This window comes from Ranitomeya variabilis, chromosome 4, assembly GCF_051348905.1.
Source record: "Ranitomeya variabilis isolate aRanVar5 chromosome 4, aRanVar5.hap1, whole genome shotgun sequence".
Classification (NCBI taxonomy): domain Eukaryota; kingdom Metazoa; phylum Chordata; class Amphibia; order Anura; family Dendrobatidae; genus Ranitomeya; species Ranitomeya variabilis.
The window spans coordinates 303,497,948-303,521,962 of NC_135235.1; the positions used below are offsets into that span (position 1 = coordinate 303,497,948).

A 24,015-nucleotide genomic window follows, 5' to 3' on the forward strand; every position below is an offset into this window, starting at 1 on the left:
AGTGTGGCAAATAATAGCACCCACCCTCAGACTCACTAAATCCGCTCCAGAAATATCATATTTAGGAAAGGAGAAAATACGGAGCATCGATGAACAAAATATCAAACTTTTATTTCATAAATAGTCAATAATAAAACGTGAAGTTCAATAACATTATACAGTAACATGCACAAAAAATGCCAAGAAATGCTAAAGGCCCCACCCCCCACACTCAAATGATGCCCCCACAAAGGAGAGCATCAAAAAAACACCCCCATAATCTCATATAGCCAAATGCTGTAAAGCAATGGTCTCAGTAGACCTGGCCCTGGTCCCAAATACCAATAACCCACACAGACATCCCAAGTGTAACTCTATCCCATCACAAATAAATAGGGGATGGGTATAAGTCCAGGGCTTACCAATAACGGGGGCGAGGTGGGAGAACAGCCGGAGAATGGACCCCAACGCGCGTTTCGCGGCAGCGCCGTGCCGCTTCCTCAAGAGGATGATGTTGAATGTGTATGGACACCTTTACTTTTCCTTTAGAAACATTCACATCTACAGAAAACTGACTGGTGTTCTCCATCTTACTGGGTTACTCCTTGTCATGGGTCAATGCTCTCTGGCATCCTGAACCAAGAACATCTCACGTAACTCAAGATCCGAACAAGATATTTTTTCAATATTTAATGTGGATTTAGACAATTTAAGGGTGGTCTCATGAAGACCACCCCTTCTGTAGAAATGGATGTCCCGGTGGACCAAAGGTCCAGTTCATGGAACCTCCAGAAATGAGAGAAGACTTTCTCTGGCCTTACGGAGTCTATACACCTTAGATCAGTGTTCCCCAAGTTCAGTCCTCAAGAGCCACCAACAGGTCCTGTTTTCAGGATTTCCTTAGTACTGCCCAGGTGACAATTCCATCACATAGACCGGCAACAATTCCATCACCTGGGCCATACTAAGGAAATCCTGAAAACACGACCTGTTGGTGGCTCTTGAGGACTGGAGTTGGGGAACACTGCCTTAGATAGTTGCCAGCTATCTATTCTGACCTATCCATTAAAATTCAACATGCCCAATTCTTTTCTCCAATACCATCTGTTGAGCAAGTGTGGGGAGGCCCTCTACACCAGATTGTCGACCAGTCCCACCAACAGCAAAGGGTATTATCCTAATGCATCCAGCATTATCCAGTGCAGCGACCACTGTAAAAACATAAAGTACTGCATGCCATGCAATACTACATGGGTTGTTCCTCCAGTGAAGAAGACATTTTTTTCTTAAAGGCTCCAAAAGAAAGGTCCTAAGCTCAGAACCCTATTCTGACATCCAAAAGCCCTATGGAGCAAGAGGACAGGATCTGCCTTTTTTACATGTCGTATATTAAGTATATTTTAGTGGAGTGCTCCTCTAAGTATATTTTAAACATTCAGCTCAGCACAAGCTAAGATTACCATTTGTGTGCCATCACCTTCGATGACCATTCAAATAAAGCTGTGAAAGAAGCCATGAACGACTGTTGGCATGCCATACAAGAATACCCACCGCATGAGACCGCTGATAGGCCATTGGTGAAGGCAGGAGTTGGTTGGGGACATGCTGTAGAGATATTTTCGATGAGTGACTTATGGTGGGATAGCGAGAAGATGTGGTCAGCTGGGACATGGACAACTAAGAAAAAAAATAGAACCACCATATTTCAGTAGGTTTAATAAAGCAGCAATGAACGTGTAAAACTACTTAAAGGGAACATGTTATTCGATTCATGCTGCCCGGACCGAAGGCATCAAGAATGAGGGTGTCTTTTACCGTGAAATCCTGCAACATTTCAGAAAAAACATAGCTTGAAAAGTGGCAGGAGGCCAAAGAGAGATAAGACTTGTCAGTCAACTGGAACTGGTTGGGAAGAAGCTGGCCAAGGACCACATCAGACTAGTCTCATCTCTCCCTTTAGTCACCGGTACTCTCCAAACTGTTTTGTCTGAAATGTTGCGGCATATATGGCTGCAATCTCCGTTTCATGCTGTCCGGGGTTCGGTAGCATGAATCTAATGGCAGGTTCTCTTTAAAGGGAACCTGACCGTGGATACATGCTGCGCAATCCATGCGGCGTTTCAACAAAAACATAGTTTAATACATTCCGGGGACTGAGCCGCACAGAACACTAGTCGTAGAGGCGGGTCGCCGGCAGATGGTTCCCACCAGCTCCCTTTGAGTGATAAATCCCTCCCTATACGTACACGTAGGGAGAGACCTGTCACTCTAGGGCAGCAGGTGTGGAGAAGTCGCCGGGGGACCACCTGATCGATTAGCATCTCGTGGAGCTCGGTGATCGGCAGCTATTAAACTATGTTCTTCTCTGACATGCTGCAGCGCTTCAAACACACCTGACTGACATCATGCCACTAGTGTCTGATACATGATGCCTGTGTTTATGGATAGGGCAGCATGTATCCACTGTCATGATCCCTTTAAAGGGGTATTCCCATTGCAAAGATCCTATCTCAATATTTAGTAGGAGTAATAATAATAATAATAGCAAACACGTCCAATTAGAAACGTAGTATAGTTCTTCTGATTCTCTATGTTGCTTACACCATATGCAGGGCATTGTAGTAACTTCGATATCCATGATTACGACCCCTAACAGATAACTAACGTCACTATATGAGTGATCATAACCATGGATACCTAACCTACTGCAATGCCCTGGCACATGGGGTAAGCGAAATAGCAAATCAGAAGAACTATACTACCTTTTTAATTGGAAGTATTTGCTAATATTACTATTACCTACTACATATTGGGATAGGATCGTGCAGCTAGGGATATCCCTTTGAATCTCATGACACTGGGAAGTTAAGGTGCCGTACAAGGAAAAAGCTTGAAATGAAAGATTAGTTTGGCAATGTATGGAATCAACTAAAGCATGCATATTTTTTTACATAAATAGGCAGTACAAATGAAAATATGAAGCATTTACTACATATCTTAATAAAAAAATGCATATGATATTTTATGTAATAGTGTATTTGTAATAATTAAATAATTAAGTTTATGTCAAAATAATTTTAATACATGTATAATTTAATATATATCTACATACACAGTATGAATATTTTTTCTATATATTACAATGTTTATTAAAGAACAAAATTAGTAATATTGCAGTGTTCACACGGGCTATTGTAGACTCATACTTCCAGTCCTATCATGAGTTTTCAGCAAGCTCCGTATCATCAGAGGCAGGATTACAATACGGGGCATCACCGCTATACACAGGTGATAACACAGGATCCACCAATCACAATAGGGGATGTCACAGCTGACCCTGCAGCTCCTCCTCCCTTCACCATGACATTGCACACGCGCATTAGATGCTTTAACACCAAAATTATGTAGGGGATCTGACCATTTTGACTATATACATGTGTTGTTTCCTGAAACAACAGGAAGTTAGAGCCTGACAATGCCCCAGTGGCCAGTGTAAAAATTGTGAGATTTCTAATTTTTACTTACAATACAAAATGTGAAATGGAAAAAAAAAGCACCCAAAAATGTAATCTGTAAATGACAGAAATATTTCCCAAAACATTAACGCACAGTTACATAATACATACTAGACAGTGAAAAAGTGGGGGGGATGCAGCTGCAGTATATCTCGTATAATAGTTCTGTAACTAATGCTGTGAGAGGGGGGAGAAAGCAAAAATGTAGGAATATCTGATAGGCACAGCACTAAAGGATGTACGAGCGGCATAAAACTACACCAAAGTATGGGTAAATAACAAACCTAGTAAAATTTGCCCAGTGACCACAGACTGTAATTTGATTTGAACCAATGGATTAGTAGCACTAAAGAATTATCATAAAAAATAAAGAAAACCACTTACTGCAGGTCCCAGTTCAGTATCTTGGAGAGGTGCAGTATTCACAGCCAACGCCTTAGCTAAAAAATAATTTAAAAATATATATATCAATAAACCAAAAAAATAGGCAATATAGTATACAGGGATGATGAGAAAACTATATTACAAAGCTGAGTCTTTAAAACAAAAGCACAATCTTTGCAAATAAATAAAAATGATAAAATGCTATCTGTGCTGCCACCACTAGGTGGCGCCTAGGTGCTTACTCCGTACTATTCACTCATATGAACTCAATGTTAACCCAGTATGCAGCTAGCTCCCCCTAGTGGCTGCTGTAGGCAAAGTTTTATATATATAAAAACTAGAGTTCCGACCATCATAAAAATGCATTAAGAAACTAATCAGCGCAAAATGTAGAATCTAAAAATGACACAAAGTGTAGAAAGGTGGTGATGCACTAAAAAAACAGTGATGGAAAAATCCTGATCCTTTACCAAACAATGGATTTTAACCAGTTGTTCCTAGGTAAGACTGTATAAATTTATTTTTTCTCTTTAAGCTACCAAACAAATGTGCTTATTCTAATACATGAGGGTTCCAGCGACATATTAAGCCCAGACACACGTGTGTTACAGGCTGCACCTGCGTCTGATCTTGGGTGGCTGCCAAGAAGAGAAGTACGTAGAAAATAATCATGTATTCTCAGCAGAGAGGGTTACTTAGTAATCCCACCTACCGGCTCCTCTAATGTCAGTAATGGATGGGATAGCAGGAATACATTTATCACTATTGGAGGTGCTGAGGTCCTAGATTGCGGAGAGCCTCGTGTTGTGACCACCACCAACCAAAGCTATGGGCCTTCTTCATCTTCAGCTGTATTGCTGGGAACCTCAACTAAAGGGAAGTATTGTAATTAATCCATAGTATAGGGGATAACTTACTCACCACAAGGACTCCCATTGATCTCAAGATCCCAGCGATCCCGATGTGCACATGGCCATGGTTAGCTTCACTCATTGTCTATGGGATTGCTGGACAAAGCAGAGCACTGAACTCTGCTTTCTCTGGCAGTCCCATAGACAATGAGTGAAGCAGAGGTCGAGCATCCCTCAACATCATTCAAAACTAGGCTGGAGGTCCCCGTTCTTACTGGGGGCCTGATGGGGGGGGAGCAAGTTATCCCCTATCCCACTTTTAGCTCTCAATTGTGAGAATACTCTTTTAGGCTTCCCTTTACAACGATTCCAGGGACAACTTTTTGTTAAATGCACCATTAAAACAGAATTATGTAACAGTCGAGTTGCTTGAAACTACAACTTTCTCTCTCGATAACCCTTTATTACATAAACAACCCATAGGTTTGAATGGGAGCAATGTAATGCTTCATTTGTCCTATGGTGGCACTATAGAGAAACTGAACACCTGCTGCCAGATTCCTTTACACACCTGATCACTGCAGAACCCAGCACCAGATTACCCCGAGATCAGATTATCGGGGAGATTCCGAACAAGAAGGACCTGTCTAAAGTAGATTCTCCCATGTAATCCCACATGGTTGCGTTAAATAGGATATTAACGTTTAATTATTGTGGGCCCGGCCCCCTGTAATCCCTGACATGTAGCATCTTATTTACACATGCAACATATCGTGCAAAGAGCCTATTAAGCAGAAAAGGATCCATACGAGATGCTGGCAGGAAGATGGACGGTTGACTCTGCAACTGTCCTTTCCAATGTACAGCAAAGTCTCCCTCATGGGCTGGACAAGTAGGTAAAATATTGTAATTTTATAAGCTAAACATTAAAGGGGGTCGTCCACTTTTGGGGATTTTTTTTCTTTACTTAAATGCATATAATTGAGCCTAAAAATAATTTCTGCAATCTATCAGTCAGCCCGCTATGACACTCTGATGGGGAGTTTGTAGCTCTTTTGTCTTTTATTCTGAGCTTCTTTCCGCTGATTTATGACCACAGACCATATCAAAGTTGAGTGTGCGAAGAAACCAAAAGCCTGTAAAAGCCAAAACAGTGTAACATTTCAATTAACTCTATCAAGGAATGATACCAGAGGGGTCACTCAGAATCCCACCGCTGCCACCAATTTGTCAAAGATCGCAGCCTAGGAGGTCGTGCAGATCCACCCGCGGTTATCTTTGGAGCGAACAGCTCTCTGCTGCCTCCTATCGTCTGGGCAATAACGCAATTGACAAATGATCGATGGAGGAGGCTGTGGGCTGTTTCCACTAATAGGCCAGTTATCAGGAAGCCAACAGTGAGAGTATGTTATATACACCTCCGATTCCAACACATGGAATATGTGTATATATACCCCCGGTACAGTTACTGCGAGCTCCACAATAACCCCAGACTACTCGCTATCACAACCAGTCTTGTCTTATACAGGCTGACTGGAGGCTTGGTTCTGGTAGTGTATGGCTTCTGGTGGTGCGGATTAGAGAACAAAAGGAACAGAACTATTAGATTTTATATTTAATCCAGACGATAGGCAGTGTTTGCAAAAAATATGCAATACAGCATATACGGTAAAGTAAAATAACACAGATAAAACAAAAGAAACTTCTACGCTGATCACAAATATGATTCAGCCTAGCGAAGGAGCGCACTTCGATTGAACAATGTCCAGCGAAAGTGAATCAAGCATACACTGATACGTATGCCTCTACATGAACCCAGATCACAATGTGTCTTGACCTTTTATCAGCACCTGAGTTACACCCACACACCCCCTCCCGTGAGCATCGGACATGGGATGGGTTGTGGGATGTTCTCAGCCCTTCAGGATTTTATGAATTTCCCAACTTACACGAGACCTTCATTCATGATGATTGCAGAAGTTCGATATAGCTGACATATTTTTTATTGGGATTTAAGCATTACTCAGAGACCAAACATGACATGGCAGTGGTCAGCGATCTGCCCACTATTGATTTGTGGCTTATAAACAGGGGTTACAGTTATGAAAAACATGCATCTTCTTCCCCGATTCCTGCTGAAAATGTATGCCCCATCACCATCTGATCTATACGGACTTCAATATTTCTAACGTTCTTTCTGAGACATACAGTACATCTGGGGTCAATGTATAGCATTTCTCCTGAAGGGACAAAGTATTCCCTGGGGACAAAAGAGGCTCTGTCACCTCTCTATGTCGAAACACATGTACCTTTGTTATCCAGCCCTCTGAAAAGACCTTTCCGTCCTTAATTACCTGTCCAATCTATATACCTTAGTCTATGCACAATAGACGTCCTAGTTGGTACTGCAGCTCTTTTGGTTCAAATGGAGCTGCCTGTATTTTAATTAGGATGGTCACTTCACAACCAAACCCAATTTCCTACTCCTTCATGTTCATTGTACCAGTCCACCTCTAAGAGACTCATACTATCAGCTATTGGTTTCCTTACTGCAAATCTGTGTGAGAGGAGGAGAGGGAAGGGAATATAAATGCACCCCTCACTAGTAGCTTCAGTGACTGTAATATTTTATGACAAAATCTAATGTAAAAAAATATGTTTCAGCCACACATACATTACTCTTCTTTCTAGATGTCTTTTTAACATCTTTTCGCTTATCAAAATGTCCCGTGCAACTTAGACTGCAGGAACGCTGGAATACAAGAGGTCAGAGACCCAAGAAATGATACGGCCGTCTTGAAGGTCATGGTGGCATTCTTTATTGCCTTTAGCACTGGATCTGACACCAAGACACATTTGTTAAGGTTGTTCTGACACATTCTCTTTGAGAATTGCAGTGATTGACCATCTTGCCTATATTCAAGAAATCATCCAAGTATAGAATTACAAGGACGTTCTGTTCCTATAGATGAGCTATCATTACTGCTACCACTTTAAAAAAAATTCTCAGATAAATTGATAAACTGAAGGGAATGGTCCTGAACTGGCAATGCCTAATCCTTCCATTTATGGCTACTATCTATGGCCACTCTTAGGAATTTCTGATCTTATGGGTGGATTGGAACATAATAACATGCATCCTTTAGGTCCAATCATATAACAGCCTGGAAACAGTAGCTTTATGATGGATTTTATAGATTCCATCTTGAAAGGACGGTTTTTGATAGTCTTGAAAGAGGCGTAGGGTTTTCTATTTGCTAGGAAAAGAGAATAAAGCCTCTCTACTTCCTCCTCTACTGGAACCTTTGAAAGGAATGATTTTTTTTTTATCAGTTCCTTGACTTCCGTTTCTAGGGCTAACTGCTCCTCCCCAGACCTCCGAGAGGGCATTACCAGAAAGGACCATGGGGAAACAGCCAAGAACTCCATTCTCAGGCCTGACAAACAATATGAGAATCCATCCGCTGTATAAGATTCTCTCCCAGGGAGAGAGGATGAGGGAAAGCCTTCCCCCCACCAGGGAAATGGCGTCATTGGGAAGAAGTTTTATTCTCCGAGGAGGGACCCCCAAACATGAACTCTCTTGTTCCTTCGACTGTCCTCCCCTTTCCCCTGATCTTTCGAAGGTTTTCTATGACTATATATTCTCCTTTGAAAGGACCTCCTATATGAAGAGATGGACCAATAAGGAAGACATGTTTTTTTTTCTATCATCGGCTTTGTCTACGATGTCATCAAGGGTCGGGCCCGAACAGATATTCTTCTTTGCATGGAATGGAACAATCTGAATTTTGATTGCAAATCAACAGGAGAGCTTTAAGTAATAGGGCTCTTTGAGAGAACTGACGATCTAGCTACCAATGTCGCAGAATACGTTGATGCAACTGTCAGGAACACTGCTGCTTTGTGCATTAACAGGATATCGGCCAAGATGCCTTCCCTTGTGGCCTTATTCCTTAGCTGACTTTCCAATTTATCAAGCCAGACCATCATGGACCTGGTTGTTGATGTCACAGCTATAGCTAGTTTTAGCGCTCCTGATGAGGATTCCCATACATTGTTTAAGTAGCCATCTTCTTTTTTTTTTTTATCTAAGGGATCTTTAAGCATGCCCATACCTTTAAACAGCAAGGAGGATTTTTTGGATGATTTGGCCACTGCCACATTTATTTTTGGCGCTTTATCTAATAGGGCGGTCTCCTGCTCCACAAAAGGATATTTCCTTTTTAATGAAGAGGACAGCAAACCCTCCTTCTCAGGTCTCTTCCATTCCTTCTTAAAAAGGTCCAGTATTTTTTCATTCACCAGAAAGGTTTTCCGTTTTTCTGCTCCAACCCTCCGAACAAAATATCTTGTACTGATCTATGTGCTTTCGCCTCTTTAATGCCGATGATGAACCTACGGTAACTGCCTTGACTAATCAATCTACTCAGAAGCACAGGTGACTACCTTCACTCCCATCCGAGGAAGAGGAGTCCAATGACATACCTCTTCCCCTTTTTATGTTTGTCGCTTTATTGGAGGGCTAAGGACTAACTTTTCACTTCTGATCTAATAGCTGTTCTAAGCTCCATAACAAAATTAGGGGTTTCTTCGCATACAGTTTTCTCTATACAAGCCTGGCAGAGTTTTTTCTGCCATAAGCTGGAAAATTCCTCTCCGCACAGTGCACACTCTTTATGCTTGGGTTTAGCTATGCATTTCTTAGGCATCTCCTAACAAATATGGTAAGCAACAAGAGAACAACCTGTTACCAAAGGGAACTTTCACAAACATCACTTACCACAAAGCTGATAGTGAATGTACCAGATTCGGAGGTGGAATTGAATGATCTGAGGGATCATCTCTGGAACTGTCAGACCTCTGGACCTACTGAGACCTCTGGAACGGTCAGTACTGTGATGTAGTGACCCCTGTAACAGGTAGGGGGCGCTGCATGGTCTCCCCGGTGTGTGCACAGAGTCGTATTGAGGCCGTGAGGATCGACCTGCAGTGATGTCAGGATCACGTGACCAGCCCAGGTGATCCATTACTGTGGGTGTGGTTACAGGTACATAACGTGACCAGGGTGTGGGTCACATGGTCTTCTGTGTGGTTCCTGTGTGGTTCCAGTGTTGGATCTGAATGGTCCAAGTGCAAGGTCCTGGAAGCCTGTGTAGGAAGACCTGGGAGGAGGCTTCCTGGAAAGCACATGGCTTGGACCTGGTGGCCTGGGTGTTGGACTAAGTCCTGAATAGCACCCAGACAGGCCACATGCCTCTGTGTTGAACGGTCCCAGGTGGGATGGACGTTCTGAGGAACACAGTGTGATCATGGTCCGGGACAGTCTGTGTAAGAAGCTCCTGCGAGTGGAGTCTTCTTGGAGCACCCGAGAGACTGTGGACCTGGATGATCGGCGTTGGGGAAGCTACCGGCCTTCGGTGGCTCTGGACTGACTGATGTGTGCCGGCCAGGCAAGTTGGTGAACCCCGTTAGGCAGTTTCCCCAGGAGAGTGGACTGACAAGGAGTCAGCAGATGGAGCAGGAGCTCCCATAAGGTACCTCCATAAGCTGTTGGTGCTTGTAACCTGAACTGTGAGGTAAACCCACGGCAACTGGTCAGTGAGGACCAGCGTGTTTAGTGTCCGTGAGTCAAAGCCGTAAATGAAGTGTAAGTTAAAGCTGCAAGTTTATATCACCAGTTGGTGCCTGTTGTGTTTCATGAGATGTACACAATGAACTGTGCATGATCTGGTTTATGAGACTTAATAAACCGTATGGACTGTTCTGTTTTAAAAACCCGTGCCCGTGTACTGAATATCGCGGCCAAGCGAGTGTCCCCCAACACACTCAGTAGGAATAGTCTTACATTTGGTGCTCAAAGCGGGCAACGATCCAGCACGCACACGTGGAGTTGATTGCTGTAACTCGGCGGGGTTACGAAGCTGACAAGCGTCTGGCTGTAACTCGGCGGGGTTACGAAGCTGACAAGCGGCGTCCTGTGGATTGGCGGGTCCACGAAGTCGGCGGTAGAGCCTTGTGGAGCGTAGCTGCAGTGGCAGCAAGAGGTTCCACAGCAGGCAGAGCTGCAGTCGCTTGTGGTTGGCAGCCGGAGGTGCCGGTTGTATGTGTCTGCAGCGGGAGCTGTGGCAGTACCAGCAGGAGCTGGTGAAGTGACATATAAAAGAAAAAAAAAAAAATTTTTGATTTTTTATTTCTCTCCCTTTTTCTGCCAAGTTGTGCTGACTCTTAAAGGGCCAGTACAAGCCCAGAGACAAAGGGGTGTACTGTGTGAACTGGGGCCTGAGTCCGTAGGGAAGTCCACGGGGTGTATCCCAGGGTGGGGAGTATCCCTAATAGTGAGCGGTGACCCAAATGGAGATGGTTGCCCAAAAGGGGGCGGAGTCCCAAAAAGGGGCGGTAACCCGAATAGGGGTAATGGCCCAAAAAAGGGTGGAATCCCGAAGGGGGGCTGAATCCCGAACAGGGGTGGTGTCAAAAACCGGAGCACTTGCCCAAAAAGGGGGCGGAGCCAAAAAAGGGGCGGCAATCAGTGAGGTGTCACGACTGTGTCCTTTCTGGCTGGATGGAAAGTGTGTGCGGGGATTGATAGACCCGGGGAGAGAAGCGTCTTTGCTGAGAACCCTTCCCGGAAATTCTGTGTCACCTGGGGACACTGAATATCTCCAGGTAGCCACTATCTACATTGTTGCAGCGGAGGTTTCCACATACCATGAGGTGGCTGTAGTCCCGATCTTGCCGTATCCTATGGTAATAGGACAAGATTTGGTAGCACTGTGGGAAAAGGCTGAAGTGTTTGTGGATATAATGAGGATGTCAGTTAGTAATGTTGAGAAGGCACCCCCTAGAGTTGACAGTCCTAAGGTAGGCCTGAACAAGGGAAAAAGTGCGACTGTCCAACTAACTGACCTGACGTCACCTGAAGTGTGCCACAATACGACTGGTAGTGGTCTGCTGGATAAAACAAGTGGAGCTGACACCCAGACAGAGAGTGACTCGTGGCGTCATCATACTGTGGGGTGTGACACAGACTCTGGGGGTGACTGTGACAAGTCATGGCCAGTAACAAGCGCATGTGCCATGGTGACAGGTGGAGGACGGGGTCCAGGACCTGTGGTGACGGGTGGAGGACGGGGTCCAGGACCTGTGGTGACAGGTGGAGGACGGGGTCCAGGACCTGTGCTGACGGGTGGAGGACGGGGTCCAGGACCTGTGGTGACGGTTGGTGGCGACTCCCATTCAGACGGTGATGCCAGTGAGAAAGAGTGCAATAAGGTTGACTCAGGCAAGTCTTCCTCCCGACGCCGGAGACGTAAAAGAGCCAAAGGGGCTGAACCAGTTGCTCCGTATGAGGAATTGACGGAAGGTGCTGAGGACCTGGGGTGTATTAAGTACTCTGAAGTCCCAGGGAAAAGGGACGAACCTAATGATGTCACCGCTGAGACCCAAGAGAGGGCCGACCCTGACAGTGCAGAGTCTGACGGTGCCGAAGTAGAGGAGGCCACCAAGGAAGTGGTGCCTGAAGTAAATACCTCCTCAAGTGATGGATGTCCCACCATTCCAGAGGATGGGAGAAGCGTGATAGAATTGATTAAAGAGATGGTGAAGGACCATGTTGAGCGAGAAAGGGTCCTGAGACAAGCGGCTGAGCACAGGGTGGATGAGCTGGAGAAGGAAGTCTCTGAGCTCAGAGGTCACCTGTTCACGTGGCAAAGTGTGTATCAGACCCTAAAGGAAGACATTGTAGTGCTTAGAGAAGCACTAAAAGGCCCTCTACAAGAGAAAGAGGTGGTGGTCGCAGACTTCTCGTGCCAGTACCAGAGTGGTAATGAGGTGAAGCTGCTAATGCCCATCTTGACCCGGGGTCTGGAAGAGGGTAAAGCTGAAGAGTTGGCACTAAAAGCAGAACAAGATAGTCACCCGGTTGTGACAGGTGTCTTGATGGAAAGGTCCATGGCAAAGCAGGAGCCGTCCGTTCCTGATGAAAGTGAGACTCCGCTCTACAAGTGCGTGATAGATGTACCCGAAGAGGCGCGAGATGCATGTACCCGCGAGGGTGTGCATGAGGCCTTTAAAAAGGCAGTAGAAGCGTGTAGTGTGCACTGGGCACTGGAGACGAAACAGTTGGTGATACTGTCTACTAAGGAAGTCACAGTGAAGACGGTGGCTGTCCTGAGGGACATGCACCTACAGTGCCTCCGCACGAAACAGATGATCCTGTTGAGGAATAATGAAGCCACTCGATGTTTGGAGCAAGCCAGGAAAGCTCAAAGTCGTCTGGGCTTGGTAGAGGACACAGTCCAAGTGCCCAGAGCTCTGGTAGCGAAGCTCATTGGCAGATTTGGGAAAGTGATGCAGGAGATGGTGGATATATCCGGTGTGAAGAGACTGAGGATTCCGGCTCAGAGTCTAGGGAATATCCGGATGCTCCTGAGGTATCGCATGGCATACCTGAGAGAAATAGAGCAGCTAAGACTGTACAGATGGCAGGTCAATAAACAGCTGCAGAACATAAGGTGGCGGCCGCCTCCTTCCCAAGGAAAAGGAAACAAAAGGGACATGTACAGTAGTAGACGTAGTGATGGAGGGTCAGACTCTGATCAGTTGCTAGTCTCGACTGTATGTGGGACCAATGACCGCACCAACCGTGGGTGGCGACCCTGGAGAGAAAGGTCGAGTAAAGAGACAAACTTGACTAAAGGTTTGGTGACACAGACAGACTGTGACTTAGGGGCCAAAGCTCAAGGCCTACATGTTGACCGCTGAGTCAGCAGATGGAGCAGGAGCTCCCATAAGGTACCTCCATAAGCTGTTGGTGCTTGTAACCTGAACTGTGAGGTAAACCCACGGCAACTGGTCAGTGAGGACCAGCGTGTTTAGTGTCCGTGAGTCAAAGCCGTAAATGAAGTGTAAGTTAAAGCTGCAAGTTTATATCACCAGTTGGTGCCTGTTGTGTTTCATGAGATGTACACAATGAACTGTGCATGATCTGGTTTATGAGACTTAATAAACCGTATGGACTGTTCTGTTTTAAAAACCCGTGCCCGTGTACTGAATATCGCGGCCAAGCGAGTGTCCCCCAACACACTCAGTAGGAATAGTCTTACAGTACGAACTCCACCGCTGTGTCGACATTGCTGCTGCTTCGGTTTTAAGTACTGCTGGACCTGCAGCTGCGTTTGCTGCTCCATCTGCTTCTTCCTGTCCTGCTGCTCCATGCCAGAACTATGGAGGAGTGCCGGAGTCACCGCTTTTCCGGTGGTCTTGAACCGTATTTAAATGTGGGACCAGCAAGGACAGCACCTCCCACCAATGGGTGCCTCCACTGGAACTCTACTGGAAGTGCTCTAACACTTTAGGGTCAAATGTCACCAGCGCGCTCGTCATCATGGCGCACCTTTACAGTGCACCCTGCATATGCACAGATACCGGGACAACGTGGTGGCTGGCAGACCTACAGAGATGCTGCCTATTCCAGCCAAGACCTCAATGGACCCGCTGCAGTGCTTCCAGGCCCTGAACACCTGCTCAGCAGACGTCACGTAGGGTAGGAGACTTTTTTTCCCACGTTCAGCACCAGACACTTTGTGCATGAGTTCCCCATCAAGGACAGGAAACCAACTGATACGGGGGAGAAGTTCCGCCCTTTTTTTTTTAGTAGGTTTCCTGTCCTAGATGGGCAGATCCCCTCTCAGGTGGTGCAGTCATGGGTGATAGGAAAACGCCATCTGGATAGTGAGGCACAGATAAGTGAGGAGAGCCCACTGCATTTTTGATGATGGTTCAGCGTGTACTGTATCATACATTATTTTAGTGAAGTTTGTCAAAGGCAGAATTGACTTAAAAGGTAATTTATAACCCTATCCGTGCAGCCACGAATAGGTCACTGCTACAAGCATTTTCATTTTCTTTTCTGTCTTTGATGCTGAATGAAACAGTCCTGATTATTCCATCTCAAGGTCATTTTAGGTTTAAATGCCATTGATCTACGACAGTGTCGGCTGTAAAACGCTATTTTAGTTAATTCGCTTCTTTTCGAAACCCTAATTCAAATCACTAAAAGGCGATCACTTTCTCTATCGGTAAAGTGATTGCTCTCATTCATTTTACTTTGTTAAATACAAATACATATTTCTTATTACCATTATTTTTTCTTCTTGCCAAGTGCATAATTTGTTCTGCACTTGATTTGTTCTGATGAATTCCATGGAAAGATGATGAAAAAGGAGGAAAGAAGAAACAGAATACTCTTGAAGAGGACAAGACAAATGGCCTTTTGTGAACCAGCAAACTCAATGATGCTCATACAATGTTCCTACAATCCTGATATACCTATTAGTGCACACCATAACATCATCAGGTCAAAGGTCTCCAGGTTTTGCGCTCATTTTATTCATGCTGCGCCCCTGAGGATTGCATTTCTTTCTTCTTTTTTTTTTAAAAATCCGCCATACCGTTCAATAGATATGGGCCCTTTTTATTTAGTGCTGCTTTTTCTGGCCTCTACCAAGGAGGCGTGACTCACAGTATTTTCTGGGGCGGCATGTCTCTAGACTACTCTTCATTACTACCCTGTGAGCAACGCCCCATTGACCATAAAAACGTTATGTCTAGAAAGCATGTAACAGATTTAAAAAAATTAAATTAAAAATGGCAAATAAAAGCAAACACTGGCCACTTTTGACAAAGTGACAGGTGTAGCGCGATGGCCAGTGCCATGGTATGGTGTCCCCTTCTTCCTCCATGCAAGAACGTCACCTTACTCACTGCCCCAGCCCCATGGCGTGGTTTCTCAACGTGCTCCTGCCCATTCCTGGTGTGCGCACCACAGTTCCCGACAGCACACCTACTGAGCACGTGCGAGCGTTCCCGAGCTCCTCCAGTGTCTAGCTGTAAGACAACTGACTGAAGCAGAAGCACCAGGTCACAAAAAGATAGCTAAGCACCTCCTCTTGAATAAGGGGGGGGTATCTCTTCATTGGGCCACCAGCCTAAGGGCTCATTTACAACATCAGGTTTTCACATGTTTTTGCAGTTTTTCACTGCATGTAACTGTAAACGTCTGAATAAGTACTGCACCCTGTGGGAATTCTCAGGTGTCAACGGCGAGAGCAGGCGGTCATGTCACTAAAATCATGCAATCTCCATACTTAAGACCACATTCCAACTAGACATGCACGACCTCGCTCAATTCACTAGGCTGTGCACGTCTAGTCGGAATGTGGCCGGAAGTATTGAAATCGCATACTTGCAGTGACATGACCGCCTGCTCTCACCACTGACACCGGAGAATTCTGACAACGTGGGGTGCAGATTCAGAAGTTTGCAGCTACAAAGAGTGGCTACAGACTTTTAGTAAAACACAGGAGAACCCCTTTAAGTGTAACGATCACATAACATACTTCCACACTGTCCCAGAGAGGCTGCCCATTTTCAGTTGTCTACTCTGCCTTTCTTACTGGCTTTTGAAAGTCTGGAATGCGAACCACATGGGTTCTGGGATTTAATTCAAGAATAATAATAAGGAAATGAAAAAATAAATAAATTCTCTGTCCCAGGAGGATAGATTGTAGAGGTGTAAACCAGCACCAGAAGGTTTCCATAATGTGATGCTATGTTTTGATTTGTTTATAGCCTTGAATCCTAAGAGAAAAACACCAAGAAAAACCTTAGGATGTCAGTGATGTAGGGGGCGCATCCTCTGACCTTCTGATCAGACCTTTGAAGGGTACAATTCCTCCTCCAATATTAGGTATCAAGGTAAGTTTCTCTTATTCACATTGCTTTTATTAGGCTAAGGATAACTACACAAGTATAACTATCATTCATAGCATCTAAGAAAAAAAATTGCTGCGAGAAAGTTGGCTTTGGCTTTCAAGAGGTGATAATATTTGCATCAGAGAGATTACAAGCCTCATAAACTCCATTTATGGGAATTTTATGATCAATCTTGGAAGACCTCAAATTGACCATAATATCTTCACTAACATTTGGCTTCGGAAATCTAAGAGCATGGATAGTTCGGAGCCAAGGAGATCAACCATAAGACTGAGGGAAGATCGCCAAAAAGGTGGTCGCAGAGTCCGAGGTCAATCTCAATGACCACTGAAAGGCAGAGCTGAGTTTCCAATGTCACAACCCTACCCTCAAGTAATTGAATTCTTTATTGAGGCAAAAAATCATAGCGATCAGCAGCCCACCGGCCGGTGTAACAAGGACAATCACTGCAGATAATATGGAGCTGTATGAGGAAAGAACCATCACGTTAGGGCTAATTCTGTCCCCTTCTTTACGGGACGGTAAAGGGACAGTGAATAACTTGTGCATAGTCGACTGGCGCTCGTTAATGTTAATAGCTAATATCGCTATGCTTAAATGCCCCATTAGGCTTGGTATAAGGGCATCAAACATTTTATTACTTGGATTATGCGTTCCGGAGTCGTATGCATCCAGCGATGTAAAGCCATTTTGCTTTTATTTCGGACTAATTATAAAAGGATATTAACTCAAGCCATAAGTATAAGTTATAAAGATGTGGTTGCTTGTGCCATAGGTCCTGGAGCTAACTGCATACTATTTAATGCAAAATTACAAGAGTGAGAAATAAGTTCTTAATGGGTTTGTCGGACAGTAAAATCTATTTAAAAAAAAAACAAAAAAACTAGCCAACTGATTAAAAATAATTCACAAAAAAAAACATTACTGTCGGACAACATCATTAAGTTCCCCTTAGGTGGAGGTTTCACACCAGACAGTCAGAATTTTGTCAAATCAAGTGCAACTCTGTTAACAAAAATGATTGGCAAGGATTGGGGTGCGGAGACCCTCACTCCTTTCTAAAACTAGTAGAAGGGCTGCTCTCCTACGACACTACATGGTGTGCAAAATTATTAAAGGGGTCACCTGCAGTCACCTTAGCTCCTGTGACATCACTATAATCCACAGTCACCGGAGCTCCTGTGACATCACTATAATCCGCAGTCACCTGAGCTCCAGTGACATCACTATAATCTGCAGTCACCTGAGCTCCTGTGACATCACTATAATCCGCAGTCACCTGAGCTCCTGTGACATCACTATAATCCGCAGTCACCGGAGCTCCTGTGACATCATCACTATAATCTGCAGTCACCTGAGCTCCAGTGACATCATTATAGTCTGCAGTCACCTGATCTCCTGTGACATCACTATAAACTGCAGTCACCTGATCTCCTGTGACATCACTATAATCCGCAGTCACCGGAGCTCCTGTGACATCACTATAATCTGCAGACACCTGAGCTCCTGTGTCCACTATAATCTGCAGTCACCTGAGCTCCTGTGACATCACTATAATCCGCAGTCACCTTAGCTCCTGTGACATCACTATAATCCACAGTCACCGGAGCTCCTGTGACATCACTATAATCCGCAGTCACCTGAGCTCCAGTGACATCACTATAATCTGCAGTCACCTGAGCTCCTGTGACATCACTATAATCCGCAGTCACCTGAGCTCCTGTGACATCACTATAATCCGCAGTCACCTGAGCTCCTGTGACATCATCACTATAATCTGCAATCACCTGATCTCATGTGACATTACTATAATCTGCAGTCACCTGATCTCCTGTGACATCACTATAATCCGCAGTCACCTGAGCTCCAGTGACATCACTATAATCTGCAGTCACCTGAGCTCCTGTGACATCATCACTATAATCTGCAATCACCTGAGCTCCTGTGACATCATCACTAAAATCTGCAATCACCTGAGCTCCTGTGACATCACTATAATCTGCAGTCACCTGAGCTCCTGTGACATCACTATAATCCGCAGTCACCTGAGCTCCTGTGACATCACTATAATCCGCAGTCACCGGAGCTCCTGTGACATCATCACTATAATCTGCAGTCACCTGAGCTCCAGTGACATCATTATAGTCTGCAGTCACCTGATCTCCTGTGACATCACTATAAACTGCAGTCACCTGATCTCCTGTGACATCACTATAATCCGCAGTCACCGGAGCTCCTGTGACATCACTATAATCTGCAGACACCTGAGCTCCTGTGTCCACTATAATCTGCAGTCACCTGAGCTCCTGTGACATCACTATAATCCGCAGTCACCTGATCTCCTGTGACATCATCACTATAATCTGCAGTCACCTGAGCTCCAGTGACATCACTATAATCCGCAGTCACCTGAGCTCCTGTGACATCACTATAATCTGCAGTCACCTGATTTCCTGTGACATCACTATAATCCACAGTCACCTGATCTCCTGAGACATCACTATAATCAGCAGTCACCTGAGCTCCTGTGACATCACTATAATCTGCAGTCACCTGAGCTCCTGTGTCATCACTATAATCCGCAGTCACCTGAGCTCCTGTGACATCACTTTAATCACCATATCTCTGCAAAACCAAGTGAACCCCACTATAACACAATGTGGTCTATCAGAGGGCATCACTGTCCTTGTGCCTGCCATTATAACTGCTGGTGTGAACACAACCTTGGCTTTTTACTCTTTACAGCTTTTCATGCTGCTGGATCTGCTGCACTACCTTCCCTGAGCTCTCAGGCCAATAACCTCACTGCATGTTCCATAAAGCTTTCAGAGCTACTCCAGACCACTAGTGAGGTTATTTATCAGTGAAAATAAAAAGCTCCCAACCAAGCGGGGTATACTTATTACAGGTGGTTATTGTGAACCAAATGGCTGCCTGAATATATCTCCTCATGTAGGAATATAGAACAAACCTTGCACCCTGATGACCTAAAACTTGGGTAGATCCTGCAACCTCCAAGACATTAGATACAGGACCGCATCAGGTTTAGTGCCACCGACACATGATATTTTATCCCCAACTCCTCCCCTACTAATAAACTTCACTTATCAGAAATTTAAAGGGGTTGTCCATTTTCATAAAAAGGCTGGCAATGATTTAAAAATCAATCAATAAGCATCACTTACTGATGAAGCCCCTGCGGCTCCAGCGCCACGCTCCGCTGCTCCTCAACAGTCTTTGATTACCAGGTTGGAACAGAGATGTTCAGTCTACTACACGTGACCGCTGCCACCAATCACTGGCCTCAGCATCACTGGTTAGCTAGCGATTGGCTGCAGTAGTCACATGTTAAGAATAACAACTTATATGACTAAACACCATGGTAACTCATAATTTGACAAAAATCTGTACCATAGGTGAAAAAGGACCAACAAGACCTATCATCACGATAAGCACATAACGCGGAAAGAAAAAAGATGACAAATGGTCACACACAATAAATAGAAATACTATAAACTTTATTAATAGCATACCACAATATTAAAACCAGGTGAAAGGAGGGAAGGTAGTAACAGCACAAAAACCTCTGTTATAGAGTTAACAGGAAGGGTGCCACCAGGAATAACAGTCCTACAGGCTTATACATTATCAGAAATAGAAAAAATAAGCAAAAATAGGAAACAAATAGTAAAAAACTAAATAAACAAAAATAATAATTTGATCCTACTGCAGTCAGGAATACCAAGCCAAATAACAACAGTTCACATATAAGATAGGTAAATACAAGAACCGCTATAGTGCTAACCTAATTGAAGTCCCATAGCCTATCAAACAAACATAGTAGATATTATTAAAGCAAGGTACCCACCGCACAGAGGACTGTAGTACTGGAGGCACGCAGTAACTGTTGTTATTTGGCTTGGTATTCCTGACTGCAGTAGGATCAAATTATTATTTTTGTTTATTTAGTTTTTTACTATTTGTTTCCTATTTTTGCTTATTTTTTCTATTTCTGATAATGTATAAGCCTGTAGGACTGTTATTCCTGGTGGCACCCTTCCTGTTAACTCTATAACAGAGGTTTTTGTGCTGTTACTACCTTCCCTCCTTTCACCTGGTTTTAATATTGTGGTATGCTATTAATAAAGTTTATAGTATTTCTATTTATTGTGTGTGACCATTTGTCATCTTTTTTCTTTCCGCGTTAAGTAGTCACATGTTGTAGATGGGACATCAATGCTATAATAAAACCCGTTGGGGAGCAGCAAAAAAATGGCGCTTAAGTAGCAGTGGCATCAAAAGGGAAGGATTGTTTTATTTTAAAGCATTAACTTGGCCTAATTTTTTTTATGAAAGCAGACATCCCCTTTAATAAACGATATGATGCAACCCTTTAGAAGCTGCTATGGTTGCATTAAAGCTTGCACAAGAGGGTTGTCACTCCCCAAGGCCATCACCACTTCTGTTTTAAACTTCTTCTCTGGGTGCAAACATTCACTGTTCTGGCACAGTATAGTAGTATTATTAGAGCACTAAGTGGTAGTATTAATTGTGAATGTTACTATTTATTCTCATAGCCCTTAGTATCACTTCTTGTGATCATCGTTTATTCCACAAATGGAGGCTATCATGTAGTCCAGCCATTCCTATGGGACAGTGCTTTGCCGTACATGCTGCGCCATAACATGCTGAGCCATAACATGCAACCTCCATTGCCAGTAACTAAACTTCCCCATCAAGTTGACTAGGCTTGATAAGTGAGGGTTCTCACAGCACGATAGGAGTTAAGCCATGTACCCCCTCCTTAACCCCCCCAATTCAGTCTGGGAATGAGTAGAATGGTGGATGGGATTAATTGCAGGTCATCACTTTAACTATTGCAAAGAAAGAAATTTCAAATTCTATCATCAATTCAAGCAAAATGAGCTACATATAGATCCCCTGCTACATGAAAGGGTTAAAAAAAAACCTCACAGTGGATGAACTCTGAAAGTCTTCTAGCTTTCAATATCCCCTCCTAAAACTTGCATGACTGCTTGCACAAATCATTTCACATGGAGCTGTACTCTTTTGCATGAACACACGTGGAGATCTTTTATTTTCGGGGCTTTATGATCAGCAGTGTCCAACTATCCACATCTGTATTAAAAAAAATGACTAAAGTTTCGCCGTCAAGTTCCAGCGAAACGCGCCGTAGACGTCTATTCGAAGGGACACACTGCCCTCTGGTGGCAGAACATTACATTACAGATTGGAGGAAATAATTAAAGTTATTTTTAATTGGGAGCAAATAAGGATGTATTGTTCTTATAATTAAAAAATAATAAATAAATTGCTGCGTGACCACAAAATTTCTCTGTCCACAACTTTTCATAGCACGACAGCAGAGATTAATGACTTTGCGGCACCTTATTTCAGTTTTCATTAGGTCTTTAGTTTACGAAAAACAGTTTCAATTATGGTCTAATTTCTTAAAAAGAAATAAAAAGCAGCAAGAACAAGTAAAAATAAATAAATAAACAAGCAAAATGACTGGCAAGTAACTGTGGCACATTTTGACTTTCACAAGTTTCTCCAAGCTAACTGCACAATAAATTGCCTATGCAACGGCTGACATGACATATCAATTAACCAAATGCACAGGAGAATCATGGGTCATTCTGAAATGAAGCAGCGCCATCTGCTCAATAATGTTGCTATCAAACTTCTAAACTCTCTCCATTAACTTCTGGCTGCAAGATGAAAAATAAGGAAAAAAAGGAAGAAAAGAAAAAAAAAAAAGCCGTGGACGATTAAATTAAAGTACAACAAAAAAAACTGATGAGCTGCCAAAGTCAAAAATTACAGAAAATTAAAGGGGTATTCCAGATACAGCAAATAAAAATCATGCATCGTAAAATTTAAAAAAAATGGAACAATCTTCTAATATAAATTTTGTATCAACAAATCACCTGCTCTTTTGGAGTTCAAAAGGCAAGTTTTACTACATTTTGGCTGCTTTTTTTGTTGTTGCTTTTTTGGGTGCCGATTACATGTGTGATTTGTCTACAGTACATGTTTAATAAAGTTAGGTCTATTGATTAAAAAAAGAAGCAAAAGATGCTACAAAATGCTGCATGTGAAGGTGGAGGCTTCTGCTGCAGACAGTTGTCTTACGGCCAGACACAAAACAGTAGAGAGAAAGGGGGGTCATGGCTCTGCTCCTTAGACATAATGAGAAGATTTCTTTATATACTGTATTTATCAGCTTTAATTTAAAGAAGATAAAATAAGAGAAAAAAAGTGATTAAGGGAGGATGAATGGAGTGGAGGTCGATCATACGCACTGCATCTCATGGATTCATTCTAATAGGAGTGCTGAATGGAGCAGTAGTACGTATGCTTGAACTCCTATTCATTCAGCCCCCAGTTCTCAGGATCGGCGGTTAAACCCTTAGCCATTGGACAGTTATCCCCTATCCGGAGGATAGAGGATAACTTTTTAAGCTTGAGACCCATTTAAAGGAAATATTAATGGCAAGACACTTGGCTGGAAGTTGACTTCAATTGACCACATCTTACCGTGCGCCGTGGATCCTTTTTTCTTTGACTGACGCAGCTCCTCGGGCAAACTTTCGATAGATTCGGCCCCATCACCCATCTGGTGTCCTGAACGAGCATTAAAGTTAAAATACAAAGTACCGGCTTCGACCTGCTGCACCTGGAAAGAAATGTAAAGTCTCAGATGGGACCACACAACAGGCCAATGTTCCGGAATGGAAGTAGAGTGGAGCTAGTATAGATCTTTATACATGGTAGGTATATATATGTATCAACCATTCTTAAATGGGTTTGTCTGCCACTGGCCATAAGGATATAATATATAAAAATAGATATAGTGGAAGGAGGAGGGTCCCTTACTCTGGAAAAGCAAGATTACATGGACAGTAGTCAGTGGTCTCCATATAGTACATAACTGCTCCGGCTACTAGATGAGGTCCCTATGTGATCTCACTATTAAATAAGTGTCACTTGCCATAAATATGTTTTTTTTTCCCTTGGTGTAAATGCCGCTGTTCTCCTGAATCCGGCGTTGTTCTTCTTTCGTTTCTGCGCTTTTGCATTCCTGAGATATGGACCCTTCCTCCCTGAATATAAATTTAGTCTCGATAGCCAAGTGGATGTGGTCCTCAACTCTTCTCTGTGGGCGTTTCCAGGAAGTTCTCACCCAGTTGGCTAAAAAGAGTAGGGAAGAAAGGGCCATATCTCCGGAATGGAGAGGCGCAGGAAGGAAAGGAAATCATCGCCAGATTCAGGAGAGAAGAGACTTTTATACCAGTTTAAAAAATGACATATTAATGGCAAAATCATAGGTCCTCTTTAATTCAAAAAGAAAAATATAGTAGTTGAAAACAGGCTTTCAAAACGACCCCTTTAGGCCTCATTATCACACGTATCCTACAATGTATGGTTAGGCGAAGTGGATTAATGCAGAAATAAGACAATACGTAGGACATAAGTGATAAAGT

The 24,015-nt window shown here is 43.6% G+C and overlaps 1 protein-coding gene across 4 annotated transcripts in view; it reads right to left on the minus strand.

Annotated features, from left to right (window-relative positions):
- The window catches only part of NPHP4 (nephrocystin 4), a 249,137-nt gene that overhangs the window by 113,199 nt on the left and 111,923 nt on the right, over nt 1–24,015 (minus strand). For 3 of the 4 annotated variants that reach the window (XM_077250340.1, XM_077250338.1, XM_077250339.1), the window contains exons 11-13: nt 23,069–23,207; nt 3,879–3,934; nt 1,531–1,656 (exon numbers count right to left, since the gene is read on the minus strand). In XM_077250340.1, the coding sequence (XP_077106455.1) occupies nt 1,531–1,656; nt 3,879–3,934; nt 23,069–23,207 (321 nt within the window). The remainder of the gene's footprint in view (nt 1–1,530; nt 1,657–3,878; nt 3,935–23,068; nt 23,208–24,015) is intronic. The other variant, XM_077250341.1, reaches the window with a different exon arrangement.